General features: G+C 41.2%; 2 protein-coding genes across 4 annotated transcripts in view; both read left to right on the top strand.

Annotated features, from left to right (window-relative positions):
- The first annotated feature begins 44 nt into the window (after positions 1 to 44).
- Positions 45 to 3,207, top strand: cep20 (centrosomal protein 20). Its single transcript, XM_035177591.1, has 4 exons — positions 45 to 127; positions 870 to 1,067; positions 2,116 to 2,200; positions 2,681 to 3,207. The coding sequence occupies exons 1-4, from the start codon at positions 100 to 102 to the stop codon at positions 2,808 to 2,810; spliced, it is 441 nt and encodes a 146-aa protein (XP_035033482.1). The 5' UTR covers positions 45 to 99; the 3' UTR covers positions 2,811 to 3,207.
- Positions 3,208 to 8,259: 5,052 nt separating this feature from the next.
- Positions 8,260 to 12,864, top strand: part of myh11a (myosin, heavy chain 11a, smooth muscle) — a 33,402-nt gene continuing 28,797 nt past the window's right edge. For all 3 annotated transcript variants that reach the window (XM_035177340.2, XM_035177330.2, XM_035177348.2), the window contains exons 1-2: positions 8,260 to 8,394; positions 12,136 to 12,500. In XM_035177340.2, the coding sequence (XP_035033231.1) occupies positions 12,159 to 12,500 (342 nt within the window). In that variant the 5' untranslated portion in view covers positions 8,260 to 8,394; positions 12,136 to 12,158. The remainder of the gene's footprint in view (positions 8,395 to 12,135; positions 12,501 to 12,864) is intronic.

The raw sequence follows: 12,864 nt of genomic DNA, 5'->3' as shown, positions 1-12,864 counted from the left end.
GATGAACCAGGCAGTTGTAGTTACTTCAGCCAGTCGCTAGATGGCAGAAGCTCTACAGTATGAACAGCTGCAGACTGTCGGTTGTTTACACTGGTTTCAATGGCGACCATCACTGAGCTGAAGGGGGGTAAGAGCTCACTGTGTTTCATGGTGTTTTTGTTTAGACGCTCACATTTCACTCTTAGATCACACAGCGGCAAATACACGACAGGTCCAGCCCCTGCATGAGTTAACCCAGGGCTGCTAACAGGGGTTAGCTCAGGTTAGTTTAACAACAACATCGTCTACGAGTCTCCATTCAAAAACTTGATAATTCTGCGAACTGAGGTGTCTGTTAAAGTGAGGCAGACGTGGGACTTGAACTTTTCACGGTCTTCTCTATGTCTACTTTATGCGTTTCAATTCGGCTCAGCTGAAAACGTTATACAAAGTACACGTGTGTTGGTTATTGTGGGTTTTACATTGTTATCATCCGCTAGCTAGTAGCTCATGTTAACGCTAGCTAGCTCGGTGACATTAAGCCTTAGGCGATTGTGGGGTAATTGTAATACACGCTGTTGTTAAATAAAGACGCAGTAGTTATTCACATGTATTCCGATTTGAAGAAGGGTCTTTAATAATTCTGATAAGCGCATATTTCACATTTGAAGAGGTCTTAAGCTCTGTCATTTCCGAAAATCGAATTAAATTCTCAAATATCTGAATGAAGTATGGCGGATGTTTAGAAAACTCCCATCATTCAGGACAAATGTTAGCTGGAAACACTGACCTATACAACAGGCAAGCTTCCAGTCATTGTAGTAACATGGGAAGTTTATCAACCCGATTCTCATACTAATCTGTACCCGGTCACGATGTGAATATTGTAGCCGTGAGGGACACGCTGGAGTCCCGCGGCGTGCTGGGCCAGCTGAAGGCTCGGATCCGGGCGGAGGTGTTCAGCGCCCTGGATGATCAGCGGGAGCCTCGACCTCCGCTGTCCCACGAAAACCTGCTCATCAACGAGCTGATCCGAGAGTACCTGGAGTTCAACAGGTACAAGTACACGGAGTCAGTACTGACAGCAGGTAGGTGGGGAGATCAAGACTCACTAACAATGTGGTGTCACATTTAGGATTGTTTACATTGGTTAATGTTGATTCACTGTTTTTTTTCCTTTTCAATGATCAAACTGTTGGATTGATCACTTTTGTATTTCAGTTTTAGTTTTCATTCATTTCATTGTAATCCAAAAACCATCAAAACAATAGGTGTCTACATATTCCATGAACGAAACAGGAGTAAGAAGAATAAAACTCTTATATTAACCTGCCCTTCCATACAGATAACATAAATACATGAAGCCATCCCCTTTTTGATTTCCTGTCTTTTCACAAATTACATAACAAATCAATTATACATGAATCCATAGTCATCAACATAATATATATACACTCGTCATGTTACTGTAAACAGCTATTGTGAGTTTTCAGGTCCTTTTCTGGCTTTACACATAACCAATCATGTTTTTATATCAACTAAAAAAGTTTCAACAGAAATGACAGTAAATAAAACAGTCTGTTGGTATGTTCTCTTACATTGGCAGAGAGCCTTGTTGCTCTTTACTGTAATGCATATAATGGTCTAGTATTAGTTTGGTACGTGTTGCCCCACACATCTGTCCAACAACCAAAATATGGAAGAATAAGTGAACAATACATAATATGAAGTTTTACAACATCTAAAGTGTCTTTTTGCTTTGTACAGTGCTGCATTTGTTTGCTCACTTTCCTCTTTATATACTTATATATATAAATGAGGTTCCCAAGTAAGTTTGTCGTCTATTGCAACACCACAAAATTTTGGCTTAAGAAACTCTTTTATCAAGAACTCCATCCATAACCATTTTGATTTGATTATCGTTGATTGGATTTGCGAAAACTCTGTTTTCACTTAATTACATCAAACCACCACATAAGTTTTATCATTTCACAAACAACACTCTCTGTAACTGTTCCTAAATCTTACCTTACAATCTTAAAGCGTTAACTTCATTAACAATTTCAGATTCCAACTGCTGTTGTTCACTGTTAGAGCAAAGTGTATTTCTTCTGATCTCTCTGTTTGTTTTGTCAGAGTCAGGCCAGCCTGACGTCCCTTTGGACAGACAGTTCCTGGCCAGTGAGCTGAAAGTCACAGAGGATGCGAGCTCCAAGTCTGTGTAAGAAAAGAAAAAACAGTAGTCTGCTCTCCACAGTGCTTAAAAACTTACTGAACTCTCTGGGGGGGTACGATCAGCTATGGAATGATATATTTAGTGAAAGCTCCGTGGATCATCTCCATCATCAGTTTCATTTTGAAATACCAAGAGGTTTTGAATAATTTCAGCTTGCCCCCCTGCTTTGGAGAAACATGACCACAAGCAGTTTGTTTTGTGAAAGTCCACATTTCTCTGGGGGTCTTAGTTCAACTGATGTGACTCAGCAGATGTAGACTTGCTTGTTTCACTTCCTAACACTCTGTTTCTTTCCCAATCACTTACCTCAGGACCAGTAATGAAAAGTGAAAAACGCATAATTAACAGAATTGAATAGAACATGTACAGAACTTTATCAACCAGCTCATTTCTCACTGTCATCATTTGCTAAAAACAGAAAGAAAAATGCAACAATGTGAATTACTGGTTCGTTTTACTTTGCAGACCTCTTCTCTATGGCTTAGTGTCCCACTTCCTGAACAGCGGTGATAAAGGAGGGAAGGTGTTCCTGCGGGGATCCTCTCTGCCAGCCGGCCCCACTTCCAGCAACATCGGACCTGGATCTAATGCTTAAGAATTGACAATGCGTTGAATACTGGCAAACCTTGGACTAAAAAGTAAATACATACATGGCAGGAAATGTAGCAGCATCTGACATCTTGTCCTCAGATTTTACTGTGAGTGTCATCTGTATGCATTACAGCACAGAGTATATGAACAATATGGTGGCAGAAAGCATTTGTATTTCTTCTTGCGGTTGTTAAATGCCCCAGATAACCTTTTCATGTTATGATTTTTATTTCTGGCTTTACCGATTTCAGCATCAGTCACATTGGTACTGATCGCAGTCATCATATTCCTTGCTCTCTCCATAATTCCGACTGAAATGTGATGTTTTCTCTATAATATTTTTGGATACTTTAATATTGTCTTTTAATTGTTAAAAATAAATGTTTTATATTTATACACCACGCTGAGTCAAAATGGTTTGTAAAAGTGCAGTTTTATTGGGGAACACATGGTGGCAGTGTCACAAAAGATAAAGCTGTAGACTGGTACAGCCAGAGGATGAACAGTAAGATCGGGTTTTAACCTGAAACTTTGAAATAATATCTAAAAGCTTTAGCAAAAATCTCACATCTTAACAAAGAGGCATTTGATTTTAGAATATTTGTGCCAAATGAAATTCAAATTTTCAGACATTTAAGGTCATAAATGCAGTACAGACCACGAGTGCACTTTAGTCAGCTGTATACATTAATACAGCGGCTAAACATGATCCTATAACTACATTATGTCACTTAAACAATATAAAGATATCATGTTTTATAGACTATAACACTCCTTCATATATGAGGTGTATTATTTGTCATCAAAAGTGTATTTGCAAGCACAGTTATGTTCTTTTGCATCAATGCATTTGCTTTGTGCAGTTATAACATCAGGTCCGTTTAAATGGTGCTAAATAACCTTCAGCCAAAAGTCTATTTAATCTATTTAAGTCACATTTACTTCCTGTGATTGTCCTCTGTGCAGACGAACCCACCCTGCACCCTTTCCCTTGAACCAGCCACAAATGTATTTACTAATCCTACTTCAGCCATGTTTGAATGTAATAGTCAGATACCTCATGACTGTTAAGATGTCTTATCTTGATCTCTATAATCTACATGTTTATGCTGAGCTGAAGAAGCCATCCCCCCCCTCAGACCTTTTACTCTGATGCGTTTTCTTCTCTGCCACTGAAGAGAAGAGGCTTAGACGTCCTTATGATCGCTTTGATTTCAACAAATATGATGCAAGACTAGGATCATATTAACTTGGCAGGACAGTGCAGAGTTTCATCGAGTTCTCCTAGTCATGGATAAACTCACACCGTTAATTACAATTATGCATATGCTTTTAAAAAACAACCTTCACATGCAGACCAGAGCCTGGGCTGGACACATAAACATCTTCTGCAACAAGCCCACACTCTCTGCATCTCACTTCCTGCCTCGCCATTTAAGGGAACTTGACATTCTTATCTCACACCACTTAAAACCCAGAGTTTCTGGAACTAATTATCCACCGAGCCGACCGTATCTCAGCCTGACTTGATGCCGGACGAGCTCCGCCCCTTCTACCACCTCTAACCTAATCCATGTCCAAAGTACTCTGAGTTCTAAAGGTGTGTTTGCCCTGTCTCCTCTAACATACCAGTACTTTGTGTGTAATACTGTTAAAAACAAAAGCAGATTAAATCATAACCTCCATGGCACAGGTAAAGAATAATGTGTTGTTTATTGCATTAAAACAGTGCATCATCTGGATCAGTCTGAATCTACATTGCTTCCTTGGAACAAACCTTATTTGCTTTCAAAACCTGTGGCCCTGGGGCTCCTAGTGTATTGGCACCACGAGTGCACTCCTCAAAATGGCTATATAAGCGGTGGAAGTTGGACAATGGCAGATGATTGTTCAATTGGCAGTTTGCCCCGTAATAGGTAGCATTTCTCCTCCACTGTATAAATTAGTGGTGTGTGTACAAGAGACAGCTGTATAAATAGTATTAAATGTAGTTGTCCTCTCTCGACTGCAGCAGAGTGAACCGATGTTTGCCCCTGGTCTCAAATTAGACGGCAATGGCATTCCGCGAGGGTCAAACATATCCATAAACATATTTTCTCTCTGATAGATGGCCATGTATGGACATGAGCGTGAGGAAAAACATTAAAGATATCTCATTTAAGGGATCTCTGCATTACAGGTCATGTTGTGTTTAATTGCATGTTTGTTCTACACCGTTGTGTAGAGGGACATAAATGTGAGGCCTGAAACTTAAGAAATTTTCTGTGTAAAATGAGCTGAAATTGTTTGATTAAAAAAACACACAGACTTAAATAATGGTTTTATTTTCAATATAATTCCATCTAAGCTTATTGATTTTCAATGCAAAATAATAGAATCCACTAAACACCACTGCACTCATCATGCTTCACTGAGACTTTTTCTCATGCTGACTCCCACCGCCTCCTCGCCACCATGTCACTGCTGAGTTTTCACAGGTTTGAAGAATCACTCAGGAATTATTATTTGTCTCAGAGAGCCGGGAGGGGAGGGGGGGAGGTTTCGGCCAAAACTTAGGACCAACTCTTGTAGGCGCACATTGTCCCATGTGAACCGTTCAGGTCGTTTGCAAGGAGAGGGCTGTCCTCCCTTCTCCTCACATCACATTAAAAAAAAATTATAGAAGTGACCTTTTTACAGCAGTCATGGAGTAATGACCTTGTTATTTACTTGTGTGGGCGGTCGGAGGTAGAGCGGGTCGTCCACTAACCAGAGGGTCAGTGATTCGATCTCAGTCTCTCCATTCCGCTTGTTGATGTGTTAAGATAAACAACCCCATAAACAGTGTGAGTGGATGTATGATAGAGTAAGTGCTGCACATAGATGCACTGTGAGAATGTGTGTGTAAATGAGTGAATGGCAAAATTGTAGTGTAAAGCACTTTGAGGGGCCATTAAGACTAAAAATACACTATGAACATATATGTACTGTATATATATACATATATACAGACAATTGACCATTTGTGGGGGGCTAATGAGCTTCATCATATAGCCTGTGTGGGTTTGAAAAGGGAACCACATGGAACTGCATCCGTCATATTTCTCTCATCAGCAATAACAAGACAGATCTGTAGTCCTCGGATATTCCCTTGTTCCCTTGGTCTACCGTAGATTGATAAACAATTTCTGTGTCCCAGCTAACTACAGGTAAGATAAAAGAGTAATTTCCATAGAGGCAACTTTGTTTGTTTGAACAATGCTGTTGCTGCTGGACCATATTTAGTCACTGGGGCTCGGGGTGCTGGCCTGTGCTCGACTTTGATAGTAACACAGAAAGCTGCCGAGATTCCACACAGACCCACTGTCCTTATATGGCACACACTGCAACCTCTCTGTTCAATGTATCCCCTGCTTTCTCTCCCTCTCCTCCTCCTCCTCCTCCTCCTCCTCCTCCTCCTCCTCCTCCTCTTCGTCTTGTTCGTCTCTCTGTCTTGCCTCTCGCCCTGTCTCTGTGAGTTTTTCAAGCCTGGTTCCTCCTTCGTCTGAACCACCGCCCCACCTTCCATGAGGCTGGCCAGAGGTAGCCCAAAGGTCTGGCAGGTTGGTCTTTATTCTGTCATCGGGTTTCTCACAAACACACACACACACACACATACACACACTGGGAGAACGCGTGCAGTTCCATGTCTGCCTGGTATAAAACAGACCCAGCCATCAGCCGGCAGCTTGATTTACTGGAGCAAACAGAACAGTGTCCTTATATAGGAAGTTCCATCTGAAAGAAGCTGGGGAAAGTAGGGATGCAGCAAGAGAGGGATGGAGGAGGGCAGGACCGGGGGTGGGTGTTAATAGTGGAACGCAATGTGCGTAATGAAAGGAGACCCTTTTGAAGGATGCACACACAGAAAGAAACTCACATTAGTTATGTGAACTATGAGTTATGTGTATTGGGGGGGGGACCTCTGTGGAGCAGTGACAGTAAAGGGAGATTCCTGTGCTGGGGAAAGCTGGTTTGCCTTATGAGGACTGATCGCTGATTGAATAATGCAACCTCACAGCGTGTGGAAGTGCAGCATGTGTGGAACTGGTTGTTGGTCCATCCTTTTTTGATGCCTTCTTGTTTTTTCCAACGAATATTTTACCTGAGAAGTTATAAACTGAGTGATCCTGAGCAATAACAACATAGATGCTGAAATGTAAGAAAACCGTCTGAACCGAACTGTTACTGTTTCTAATGAGGTACAAACAAAACATTTAGCTCAGCAAGGAACCATTATACCTCAGTGACTTTTCATAGACCAATAAAATATCATAAAATCTGAATAAAAAAGGCAACCAATTATGAAAACACAGTATCTCTCTTATACATCGGTAGTGAAAGAAGAAGTGATGCTCTTAATCTACAGTATATAAAACTAGAAATACCACAGAAGTCATTTAGTCTTGTGACAGTGACGATGGCTGGATTCTGGTGCATGTTGACTCATTGTCACTCTGTCATGGTTGTGCTGTGAAAAATATGTTACCAGATCAGTTTTAAAAATGTAACCTAAAGCAAAGCCTATACATATTAGTAGCAATATTCTTAACATAACAAACCTCTGCTGTTCAGTGTGACTGTGATATAAGTACAGGTATAGTATAAGTAAAATCCTAACTGTAAAGTAGACAAATATACTTTGCCTTACCTGCTCAGCTACAACAGTAAAATGCTGCTTACACGTTGTGGTATCATGAAATATAAATATTCCACATTAGAGTTTGTTATAAGTTAATATAATAATGATACAGGCTTCAATCACAGGGGCATATTACTGCAGAACAAATACTTGATACTTCAGTACTATTAACTGTTGATACATCTGTGCTTTTAGTTGAGTCTCTCTCTCACACACACATATTCTTTGCATTGACTTCCATTCATTATGCAAAGTCAGAGCAAAACCTTTTCGCTAACCTTAACCATGACCAATTCATGCTGAAAGAGAATAATGTGGCATCCAGCTCAAACATTGCATTTAAGTCTAAAGTAAATTAAAGTAAAGTAATGTAACAAAATTGAATTTAACGTAACGTAACCTAAAGTAAAGCAATGTATTGAAATGTAAAGTAATGTAAATTAAAGTAAAGTAACGTAACAAAATTGAACGTAACGTAACGTAACGTAACTTAAAGTAAAGTAATGTATTGAAATGTAGTAAAGTGAAGTAAAGTAAAGTAAAGTAAAGTAAAGTAAAGTAAAGTAAAATGAAGTAAAGCAAAGTTAAGTAATGTAAAGTAACGTAATGTAATGTAATGTAATATATATATAAAGTATAAAGTAAAGTCAAGTGTTTCAGATCTGTGTCGAGTCTCTGCAGTGCCTCAGCGTTGAACCTGCCCTGTCCTCAGTGCGCATGTCCTGCCTCCTGCAGATGCTGGAGGAGGGTCCGCTGGAGCAGCTCCACCCTGACACAGCGGTGCGCAGTTTAAATGCTAAGCCTGTGAAATGGTCGGGGGTCATTTGGACTGGTCGTGTTTGGAGTATAAACCTCGTCATCGCCGGCCGCTCCCGACCCTGACTCTCCAAACCCACAGCTCCCCTCTACTCTAATTCCTGCTCATCATGTGAGTATCATGGCACTGACCGCGCACTGCTGTCGTCTGAGCAGTGATGCTGCTGCGCTGCACTTGTCCAACAGCACTTTCACAAGTTTGATGTCTTTAAGTCTGGAACTTTAACTGAGGAAGAGGTTTTATGTTGTTGTCTGCTTTTCTTCCCCTAGATGTTGTAAGTAATCAAATTAAAACAAGAGTTCGTTCAAGCAAAACCTGAATATTACTTTTGTGCCAGTCTGTAAAAAGCATTATTTAGAAAGTTATTACATGACCTGGTTGTTGACAAGTTTGACTATGCTATTTTATCACTTCTTTTAAAGAAAGTTATTGCAGAAATATGTGTCTAAACTTAATAAGAATAATATTTATGTAATGATGATAGATAATTGATTTTGTGATGTGTGAAAAGAAAGGAAATCAAAAAGGATATCAGTCTGTCTTTATGTTATTTGTATAAAAGGGGCAGGTGACATGAGATTTTCTGTCTTCCTGCTCCCTTTTCATTCATGGAATGTGTATAAGTACACTGAAATAAGAAAATAGTTTACGAACCTCAAAATATAAAAACAATACTTCAATTGGTGACTCGTGAATGAAATAATCTTTTTCATATTAATATGATACATTGTGTTGGAATAACTTAATAACTTTACTTAGAATTTTCTTAATTAATTGAAGTAATATTATAGATGGTAAACACTTACACTCGAAATAAACTGAACTAAAACATCATAATGTATAGATAGTTTTCATATTAGTCTCTGGGACTTTATAGAGTAAAGTGGTTTTAAACGGTACAATAACGCTGTGTGCGTGACACACTGCAGTATAAATGCTGCAGTAAGGAAGTGAGAGGAAGTTAAGTCTGGATATCTTCTCAGAGAAACAGACGTGATGGCAACCATAGTGTTTTCCTGCTTTCCAAATATGGTTCTATAAAAGCACATGTCTGTCAAAGTGTGGAACCTTGTGGCTGAAGATGCAGAAGCCGAAGTGAGAACTGACAGTTTTCACATGTTACAAGTGCAAGTCATCATTGATGTCACTGCGTTGGTTGTCCCCCTCATATGTGCACCTCACTTTGAGTTCAGCGAAGGATGAACTGCATATGCCTCTGTCAGGGGCACGACCCAGTGGCAACCTGCCAAGACAAACAGTGCTTGTGCTGAAAACACCTCTGACTTCGCATTTTAACATCAACGTGTCTCTGAAAGAGAAGTTATGTGTTGAGCCTGTTCGTATTTGAACGGACCAGTTCTGCAGTCGCCGACCTTCTCCATGAGCCAAAAAGCATTTCCATAACGGGACAAATCAAGTGTGTTTGTCATTCAAGTCTATTTTGGTCTGCATGATTTCATTATTTTCATGCTCCGGTCTTTGACAGTCTCAGGAGGCATGGAAATCGAAACGTGTCAGGGCTGTTAAGGAAACGATAACAGGAGGAATATTTGCTGAGAGAGGAAATGGGTGAAATCATTCACAGGCCCTGAAGGTCGACCCCTTTCTCTTGGAGAGGTCACGCAGTCTCTAGGGGTGACATTTCCACTTGTTTATTATTCTTGATGGAGGGTTAAAAATAATGGCCTTGTATATTGGGCTCATTGTAATACAGTAATAGTGTTTTAACTTTACTGAGGAGGTCAGTGAGTGTGCGTGCTGCACGGGGAGCTGCTGTGTTATTGTGAGTTAGTTTTTAGTGTGGTGCATGTGAGCAAACCCCTTCCTTCCCCTTATCATCCTCTAAACTTCCAGTCAGTAGGTATCAACCGATTATCCTGTCAACCCCACTTCAGACACCTGCCTTCAACACACCGGCTGAGTACAAAGCTGTGTTGACACAACAGAGAGAGAGAGAGAAAGAGGTGGGGGGCAGCTTTTCAAGGGTATTAAGCCAGGCTGGTCAGAGTTAAAGGGGGGATGAGGAGGAAGAAGTTGACTGGCAGCTCTGGAGGAGTGTCAGGAAAAGCCATGTTTACTCTTTTCTGCGGTAATCGCCGATCATCAAAGTATCAGCTGGTCCCTTCCCTGTTTCCTCGCTGCACTGGCTTTGCAGTTTTGTGGGGCAAACAGGAAGCGTCTGTCTCTGGGTTGAGTTCATATTCATACAATATGTTTCAGTAGTTTCTCGTGGTTTTGGTTTGGCTCGTCCCTCTGGTACATTTATGGGCTTTCTCAGGAGGTTCAGTGGCTTTTTTTATATTGTTCCCACTTCCTACTCAATTAAACTGTGGGCCAGTCTGTGTGAAGTGAGTAGGCTAAACAGCCTGTGGACAAGAGACAGTCCGTAATTCAGAGGCTCATCCAGTCCCACACATCATAACACGGTTTCACAGTTATATCCTCCTTACTGGAACAGTGTAGTTAGGTTGCTGATGGATTTGTGTAGTGCAGGACAAGGGGATGTATTGGAAGCACTTACTAAAGCTGTATTTCTTATTTATGTTTGTCAGGAGTCATATGCGCTTATTACTGTTTGCACTTTGCATGGCCTCCCACCGCAGGTACGGCTCCCAGAGTCCCAGACACTTGTTCATATTTCAGCTTCTCACTGCTGCATTTAAAAATGACATGATAGTTAAAGCTCCGGGCCCCCGTCAGGCTCGCTGCCCCACTGTTATCATTTTGGAGTAAACGACGAGGCCGGCGAGAGACATACTATTCCCTATATGGGCTTTGTTTGGGAGTTCACTTGCCTCACTGTTTAGGTCCGCAGAAAAGAGTCCTGCTCCAGACAAGGGGTCCATATATGGTCATCACAGCACGAGACTGAAGCCTCCCTGCACAGAGACAGGGAGACACAGAGAGAGAGAGACGAGGAGGGGGGGAAAGATGAGGAAAAAAATGACTGATGTCAGTTAAGCAATGCCTATGAGTATGAGCACATGACAGTGAGTATTAAAGATTTGGGGATATTTCAGATAAAGCTGCTGACAAAATGTACTTGTGTTTGTTACATAGTTCAAATCAATTTCCCTGCATCAATCTCTCTATCTAAATTAGTGAGGGAATGGTTTGTATGTCTCCCTGGTGGTGAATGTGAAACATCCAACTTTTCTTCCTCTCTTTTAGTCTGTGTACGGTAAATACCAAAGAGTTTTTTCCTTGGGGCGAGAGAAGAGACTTTAAAGGTTTTCCTGTGAAACGGGATGTTTGGACGAGTAATGGTTAGGAAGTAATTGTTCAGAGAGCTCAGGAGAAAGTGGGATCGTCCAGTATCAAACCATCCCAGCTCTCTGGCTGCAGACAAAATGTACTTGTGTTTGTCACTTAGTTCATATCAATTTCCCAGCCTCAATCTCTGTATCTAAATTAGGGAGGGAATTGTTTGTATGTCTCCCTGGTGTTGTATGTGAAAGTGTAGGGTCGGGGGGGGTGGAGGTCTGCGAGAAGGACTGCACTCAAGGACTCCCTGATGGATGAAACAAGTTTTGTAGCATGTCTCCCACCAATGGAGACTCATCATCTACTGTTGTGTTTGGATAAGCCTGTGCTGTCGGTTATTCCTAAAAGAAAAGAGGGTTTTGTTCATCTATGATGCGTGATACAAAGTGTGAGCTGTGACATTTTTCATTATAGTATTGTGCTTCTCTTTTCTTGCCCTCATCTTTATTTATTTCCTGCCTTCCCATCTTGCTTTGTTCCTGTTTGCCTGTTCTTTCCTATGTTACTTCCTTCCTTGCTTCCCTCCTTGCTTTTTGCCTCCTTTCTGTCTCTGCTCCACTCATCCCCTCCATTTGTTGCCCTCAACAGTTGGCCCTCCACCTTAATCCAAGATGTCCAAGAAGGCCCCAACCGGGGATGAGAAGTTCCTCTTTGTCGACAAAGACTTCCTGAACAGCCCCATGGCGCAGGCCGACTGGTCGGCCAAGAAGCTGGTGTGGATCCCGTCGGAGAAGCACGGCTTCGAGGCGGCCAGTATCAAGGAGGAGCACGGTGACGAGGTGCTGGTGGAGCTGGCGGATAGCGCCAAGAAGATGACGGTCAACAAGGACGACATCCAGAAAATGAACCCGCCCAAGTTCAGCAAGGTGGAGGACATGGCCGAGCTCACCTGCCTGAATGAGGCGTCCGTGCTGCACAACATCCGTGAGAGGTACTTCTCTGGTCTCATATATGTAAGTATACACCCCGAAAACATGTCAACACTCACAAAATCATAACTGGATGTAACATTACTGTAAACTACAAAGTTTGTATCTATTCTGAACTTCATTGATTAATAACCTTGAATCTGGAGCTTAAAACCACTGAACTATATTCTAATACTATAAAGGACATTCCTCCACCAAATGAAAGCACATTAGAATATACTGGATCCCAATTTTTATTTGGATCTGCACCAAATTACACACACCCATAAATATCAGTCCCCTAACTATGCCTGATTCTTTTCACCAGGATCCTTGAATTATTCTCAGAAAAATCAACACAAATGTCGGCCTTTGCAATGTTAAAGAAAGAGAAAAATATATCCTGGAT

Source organism: Hippoglossus stenolepis, chromosome 2 (assembly GCF_022539355.2).
Source record: "Hippoglossus stenolepis isolate QCI-W04-F060 chromosome 2, HSTE1.2, whole genome shotgun sequence".
Lineage (NCBI taxonomy): Eukaryota > Metazoa > Chordata > Actinopteri > Pleuronectiformes > Pleuronectidae > Hippoglossus > Hippoglossus stenolepis.
This window is presented reverse-complemented; position numbering and strand designations above follow the sequence as displayed.